The 7628-nt window shown below is 49.9% G+C and overlaps 1 protein-coding gene across 1 annotated transcript; it reads right to left on the bottom strand.

The window, feature by feature from the left end:
- Window positions 1-267: 267 nt before the first annotated feature.
- Window positions 268-2406, bottom strand: LOC144934365 (uncharacterized). Its single transcript, XM_078860049.1, has one exon. It carries the CDS (start codon window positions 2404-2406, stop codon window positions 268-270), a length of 2139 nt encoding a protein of 712 aa, XP_078716175.1.
- Between the last annotated feature and the right edge of the window lie 5222 nt (window positions 2407-7628).

Raw genomic sequence — 7628 nt, 5'->3', positions numbered from 1 at the left:
GAGGAGCTCACAGATTCTTGAAACGTCTGAACGAGCTCTCCCGCAGATGAGGTTGCAGTGGCTGGGTCATGAATAGGGGTCGGCACGGTTTGAACCGACTCAAACTGGTTTCAAATTGAGCAAGCCAAACCAAACCAAACCAGCGACGACTGAACCAAACCAAACCAAAACCAAACCAAACTAAGCTAAACCAAACCTCTTGAGTTGGCTTGAACCGAAAAGATGCGCGGCAAACAATATTCGCATTCAATACAAATATCAAGTGTATTAATCGCTAATTTCTACGCAGGCTTTCTTCATATTGAGATTCACTAGCAAGTACTGGACGACGATGTCGTCCACAGCCATCTCCTCAAGCTTGGCACGCCCAATGTCCTTGAACGCAGTGTGGTAGTTCAATGGCAGTGAAACCCCAACACTAGGCAACATCCGCGCCCACGAGCGCACACACATCTCGGCCTTGAACGTGCACTTGTGCAGGTTTGGTCGGTCGAGAAAGGAGCGCTTGGCGGCCGAGTTTGCTCTCTCGGAGGGCACGGACGACGCCGGGATAGGCAAATAGTCGAGGGCCACGCGTCGTAGGCGCGGGTACTTGCCGCCGTACAGCTTCCACCACTCGACGACGTCCATGCTCAGGTCCTGAGTCGGCTCAAGCAGGAAGCGGTCGACCTCGGAGGCGGCGCCGTCGTGAGCGTTGGGCGCGTAGACCATGTCAAAGAGGATGTTAATGCCGCCACGCGGCGCCGCCTTCGGCGCCGCGTCCGTCGTCAACGCTGGGTAGCGCTGGTTGAGAATGTCCGTCATCATGTCCTTGATATTGCTGTACTCGGTGCTCGAGGCCGCGGGCTTGGGGTGGCGCAGGTCGAGAAAGCGGGCGACGCGGCTTGGTTCGGACGAGAGAAGGTCGCTGTACTTGACCATGTAGTCGGAGATGGTCACGGTGGCCGAGCTCACGACCACATGAGGACTCGGGCGGTGGGTCATGCAGTGGCTCAAGAGAGCCTCCTGCGCCGTGATGGCGTTCGAGATGGTGCAGTACTCCTCGGCGCCCATGGCATCGGAGATGGCCGCCGGCTTCTCCAAGAACTGGCAGAGCAGCGCCGCCTGCTCCCACTGCTCGTCCGACAAGCCGGCCTGGCTCCGCGACCAGCCGGGCTCAAGGCAGATGGCGTCGATCACTTGGCGCTGCCTTAGCGACGCCGTGAGCATCACGTACGTGCTACCCCAACGTGTGACCACGTCGAGGCAAGGCGGCTGCAGCGGGCACTTGAGGTAGTGCCGCGCGAGCGACGTGTAGGCCGCCCTCTTCGTCTTGCTCTTGCGGATAGCGCCGAGCGTCGCGCGGAGGCTGCGCAGCAGTGTCTCGAACGCGCCGAATGAGGCCTTGACGCCGAGGTTGACGCAGTGCGCGATGCACCGCAAGCAACACGTCGAGCGCAGGTTGCTCCCCTCGAGGAGCGTGAGGGACTTGGCGGATGCGACGGCGTCAGAACCGCTGTCGGTGACGACGGCGAGCAGGCGCGGCCACACGCCAAAGTCGTCGAGCAGCTCGTGCAGGCGCTGCGCCATGCGCTTGCCCACGCCTTCGCCCGGGGCCACCCAAAAGAAGTCAATGATGCAGTTGCACATGGAGAACGACGCCGGGTCCATCCAGTGGAGGGTGACCGAGAAGAAGCCGGTCATGGCGTCGTTTGTCCAACCGTCGTAGGTCAAGGAGACGCAAGAGCCAAAAGTAGTAAAGTACTGTAGCACGAGTAGCTTGAGGACGACATACATCTCGAGCATGCGGCGCTTGACCGTGCGCTCAGACTTGGGCTCGTAACCCGGGGCAGCTCGTTGAAGAAGAGTCGTAAAGGGATCCGATGTTACGTGTTTATGGCCTAGACCACTCGTCGCGATGTACTCGGCGACAAAGCTGTCCATGGCCTTGCTCGCGTGCGCTGACATGGGCGTGGCCATCTTGGACTGCACGAGCAAACCCTTCCCCGTCGGCGGCGACGTGACGACCGTGGGCGACTCGGGGTCGACGATCCCATGGGTCTTGAGATGCTTGATACGGGTGCCCGAGGAGGTGGAGCCCGCGTACTGGAGGGTGCAGATCTTGCAGGTCCGGCTCTGCACGTCGCCCGCGGCCTGGCTCGTCTCAAAGTACTCGTCGTGCCACAGCGCTCGGGACACACGGGCCTTCTTGGGCTTGGGCTGCGTCGCGGTCTGCAGCGCTGCGGCGCCGAGGGTGCGCATGAGGCTCTGCCGCGTGTCGCCGCGCGTGGCGTCCGGGCTCTCACGTTCGCTCGCCATCGGCTCCTCGTCGCTACCGGCGTGTTTGGTCTCTTCCACGTCGTGGATGAGATACCTTGTGATGCTGGAGCCGCCGGGGATGGCGCCGTCTTGAGCCGCTCGAGCCATGGAGATGCAATTGCAAAGTGAATTCGCAGGCAAAGGCAACTACAGCATGTCCTTTCGTGTCGCCTTTACAACCAACCAAACTAGTTTGAGCCGGTTCCACCCTGTCCGAGCCAAACCGAGTCGGTTTTCGTAGCCCCAAACCAAACCGAACCAGTTCAAACAGAGCCAAACCAAACCGATTTGGTTCGGTTCAAACCGCGGTTTGGTGGTTTGAGCCAAACCGTGCCGACCCCTAGTCATGAAGCCCACATGCTCTGCAGCCATCACATGCCCAAGCAACTGCTGTTTGGATTCATAGAAGGGGCTCAATGGATACGGCATAGGCTATAGAACAGACACGCAGATGAGTTACTCATCAACAGGAGACGGAAGAGCAATGCTCACAATGAACAGAGCACCGGGTAGCTAAAACGTTGCAAGGTGGCATGGTGAGGAGCACAGGTGGTGCATCTGCCCATCACCTCAGTGAGTTAACCAATAACACCTGATTTGTTTTATTTTATTTTATTTCTACCTACGTGACTTTACCGAAGAACCAAAGAGTAACACCTGGTTAACTCCTTTGACCTCCTACAAGCAAGCTTTTTACACTTTACAAGGCCTAAAAGTGCACCTAGCATAGCACACTCACAGTTGTGATATTGCCACCACCACTTAGTGCCAAATGGTGGCTGTTGTTGGTTTTGTTATATGGCTGGATGCTCTGCTGAATTAATCTCCCTGTTCAAGTCCAGACATAACACCTTTCTCCTCTCCTGTGTCAATTATCTAACATTTATATCCATCTTAATGTCTTTATTCCAACGGTCGTGGTAGTAAAGTCGTATGTGTCTCATACCATCTTGTCCCTTACCTACACCTTCCCCAAAATATTATTACGTGCATATTTTCCTGCCTTAACAGCAGCTGCAGATGCCATATTTAGACACCAAATTGTATTTCTTTACATATGTTATACTTTATTCACAAAACATAAGTGGCTTGAAACATTATATATTCTTTGCCTGAGGATGCCTGTGCCCTAAAGAGTGTCCGGAATGTTGGTCCTTTCCTGCAGCAAATTGACTTTAAGCGACGGTAAAGTGAAGCTGTCATCCGGTGCTAATCTATCTCCACTTTCCGAAAAATTGCCCCATCTGTCCACTTAGCAATTCTCTGATGATGAGGCTGTCTTAGCCCTGTAGTTTTATTTTGTGCCTTCTCCAAAGTAAAAAAAAACGAGAGCCCACCTAACTGAGACTGCACACCTTCCCTCTTTATGATGGCTCAGTCTTTCTTCTTAGTTCTTAGCCAAGTCAAATTACCGTTCATTAGTCAGAGGGGACTGTACAACATTTGTACAATAATGTGATGTGCGTCGCGGCCTTTTCTCATATATTGTTACTGTACTTTCGGGGTTACAATTAAAACAGAATGCATGACAGATAAAAGCCGATACTATATTTACACATTATGTTTAGAGTGTAACGTTTGTTTACAGATAATTAGCGCTAATTAGCATTACGGACTGCACGGTAGAGACACGTTAGTTTTTACATTGTTTTGCTATCTCGTTTGGCCCCTAAATAACCCGTTTTATACGACCTTGTAATTGTCAAATTTTCTATCTTGAATTCTATAAATAATCTTGGAAACATTATTTCTCTGAAAATGTACTCGAATTTATTTAAAATTATTTTCATTTAGCTCACGCATGCTGTTAAAAAGTTTCACATACCCCAAATTCAATATTGGGGGGGGATATACACATATTATATTAAATAGCATATATACAAAAGTGGTATTTTATTGTAAGTTACATTTATATCACACATTTTAATGGAAAAAGGCATGTATGTGGGATACATAATGGAGTGGGGCAGTTTGGCTTTGTAAGGGAATCGTTGGTCACTGTTGATGGCTTTTAAATTATATCCATCGGGAAATTTATAATATACGTGGATTGAATTTAACACGTAGGCTTTCGCGACCAATATCATTGGTCTATTGTAGATTGAGTGTCTGTGCTAGTGGCCATGTTTTTTCGTTATGTGCAACCAAAACATTATTTTGAAGACACTTCTCAAAAAAAGTTCAAACAAAAATATTACCTACTATAATGGGGCAAGAATGTCTGTGTGCAACGCGCGTGACTCTACGTCGACCAGCCCCCCTCATTAATAATCATGAGCAGGTGACGTCACTCCACATGGAGCACCCTCCCCCCTCATTAATGATCATGAGCAGGTAAAGTCCTCCAAATGGACACCCCCCCCCCCCCCATTAATAAAATTAGCGGCTGACGTCACTCCACATGGGGGGCCGAGGCGCCTCCTCCCCCCCTCCTCGGCGTCAACTCACAACCCTCACTACAAAGGCAGAACCCTCACGTCACGCGATCTCCGTGACGCTGTTGAGACATCAAAGTAAAAAGGACGTCATGATGAACAAGGGATTATAACCTTAAAATGAAATAAGTCTGTCACCGCGCCCTTACAAATTGCACACGCATTGATGCAATTGTAGTGGGTTCCACAGAGGCGCACACTCGAACTTGGAGGCAACACGTTTATTCTTAATACAACGGGGTAACCATATAACCACTTGATGGGATAATGATATAGGGTGGTGACCACCACGGTTAGCTACATAACCACTCAATGGAATAACTATATACTCGGACCAGGTCAGCTAACTCCCTGCCTGGTCCACGATGCCATGCGTGAAGCCCGAAGACCGAAGACGTAGCTGGCAAATTCCATTCCCAGAGACGAACAGCCAAGATCGCTCTCGGGACTTTTAAGGGCTGCGGCGTGACCACGCCCCCTTCCAGATCCTTCTCGGAGACTCTGGGCCCACATCATGTGTCCCTCTCACCTCCTCTTTGGCCCTCGTTACTACCTCATCCAGTCACGTGCCTTCTCAGGTTCACCCAGGCTACCATATCCTCACCCGACCTCTCTCTCGCTGTCACCTGAAATATGCCCCCTAGGGGCCCTTCCGCTCTGTACTCATCCCGGTGCTAAAGAAAGACTCCACCTACAGTACCGCCCTTCTCTCGGTACAGGTGCTACGCCACAGAGACACTATACACGCCACTACACCATGAATATCACGTCGCGGTCTGCTTTTCGCTTGCACTGCAATACACCCGTCCTTGGATGGGCAAAAGGCAAGTTTACTGTATATTCGTTAAACAGGAATACTGTAATGAAGTATGCGTGTATTTCAGTGTCAGTACAATCAGCACTACTAAATGAAAGTTTCCCAACATTTATGCCATCCCTTATACGGGTAACGGAAATGTGGGCTTGGGCAGGACACATCGGTAAAAGGGATGATAGCTTATGGACGAGACTTAGAATGGCAGCCAAAGCAGAGAACATGTCCAAAATTTCCATCTGCCACAGAGATGGAGCAATACGTATGGCTCATGTGCAGGACGATTGATTGTGACATTGCAGAACTGTATGGGATGGCGACAGCATGGGGACATTTTGAACCAGTAGTGACTAAAACTTGGCTGCCATTGCTGATAAGTGAAGGCTTAAAGCTTAAAGTACTGTAATGCCTCGGGTATGTTATACAAGGGCAGTGTGGTTAATGTTGCATAGCCTAGACCAAAGCACCAACTTGGGAAAATGCTGTACTTTACCACAATTATAGCATAGAGCTAAGGCCACATTGACTGTTGTTGACCATACTGGCACCAGGACATGTTTTTGATTAGGGCAAGTATCTATTTAAAGTATAGCTCAGATCATCTAAAACACTGTGGATGCAGCCAACGAAATTATAAAAATGTGAACGTACAGTACATAAGCAATTGAATTATTTAGATGTGGGAGTCATCTTCAGAGAAGCCTTCATGCCATTAAGAGTATGACTACAGCAGTTTAATGTTCATTACATAATCTTTATAATGTACAGATACTCTACTGTACTTAACACAATTATGACGAAATAATGAGGCTCTTGTATTTGTTTTGTATTTCTCCAATACTCTGCTGTCACATGTGACATTCAACATTTGTATTTTAGAACCATTTGCAAATATGCACGTTTGGAATTTTGTTGGCAAACATTAAAGGGGAACCTACGGCATGAAGACCATGTGCACGTTAATGTCATCATTCAAACTCTTAAGAAAGCATTATGTCAGTGGGCTTGGCGAGACAAGTCGCGATGAGGGATGATTGCCGACGGTCAAGAGGAATGACCAGTGGCTGCCAAGAAATTAAACTGGTCTGAGAGTACATCCACCGAGGATATGGAAAGGTGAAATAATCTCGTGTGCAGCTGCTCGCTGGACTGTCATGCCACTGTTACAACGGTGACGATTAACTGAACCGATCATGGGCCTCCCCTAGGTCGACTCAGCCTCAAATAAGTACCTGGTGTGTTAACATCACCACTGGGGAGACAAAGGCGTCTGGGCGTGGCTTTGGCCACCCACCCCCTCGTGTACCGTGCCGGCCTTCATAGGTTCTTGTTAACAGCACTTGCCCCAACCGTCTGTACAGGTTATATTGGGGATCTTTGTCTTTTGTTACATCACAGAATCGTGATAGATGGTGGTGGTTTGGGGAGACATTCATCTAGAAGTGGATTGACCAAGGCCGATGATGATTAAGTATTTATAAAATTACCAATTTTTTCAGATAACGTCATACTTTAGTTAACTGGTTTTTTTGTCAGCTACCGGTGGTGCTGGTTACACCAGCGGTGACTTGCTACTGAAAGTTATCATCATCATAACAACCGAAAGTGAATGAATGCATTCACAAACTAAAGTTTCCAAAACGAGTATGTAGTGGGACGCAAAAAAAACCTCGATTCCAGTGTAAGAGGCAACAGTTGGCCTGCACATGTGGTGGACAAACAAAAAACAACCGTTGAGTCACTTCCTGAGTGAGGTCTGTTCTCCCTTTTCCCCTCTCAAAAACGTCCCTGCCCCCTTCCCTACCTCCCCCCGGGGGCTGCCCCTTCCACATCTGGTCCACCCCATCAACAAAGCCAACCAAACTCACCCCCAACCCAAGCAGCCTCCCCATCACGGCCACCCAAACTAAACTCACCCAACTCAGCCCAGCAACCCAACCCAAGCAGCCCCACCCCCCCAACACAGCCACCCAAATGAAATTCACCCAACTCAGCACAACCACCCAACCCAAGCAGCCCCACCCCCCATCACAGCCACCCAAACTAAACTCACCAAACCCAGCCCAGCCATCCAACCCAAC

The sequence above is a fragment of the Lampetra fluviatilis genome, chromosome 10 (assembly GCF_964198595.1).
Source record: "Lampetra fluviatilis chromosome 10, kcLamFluv1.1, whole genome shotgun sequence".
NCBI lineage: Eukaryota > Metazoa > Chordata > Hyperoartia > Petromyzontiformes > Petromyzontidae > Lampetra > Lampetra fluviatilis.
Note: the sequence above shows the minus strand (reverse complement) of the source record. Positions and strands in the feature narration are given on the sequence as shown.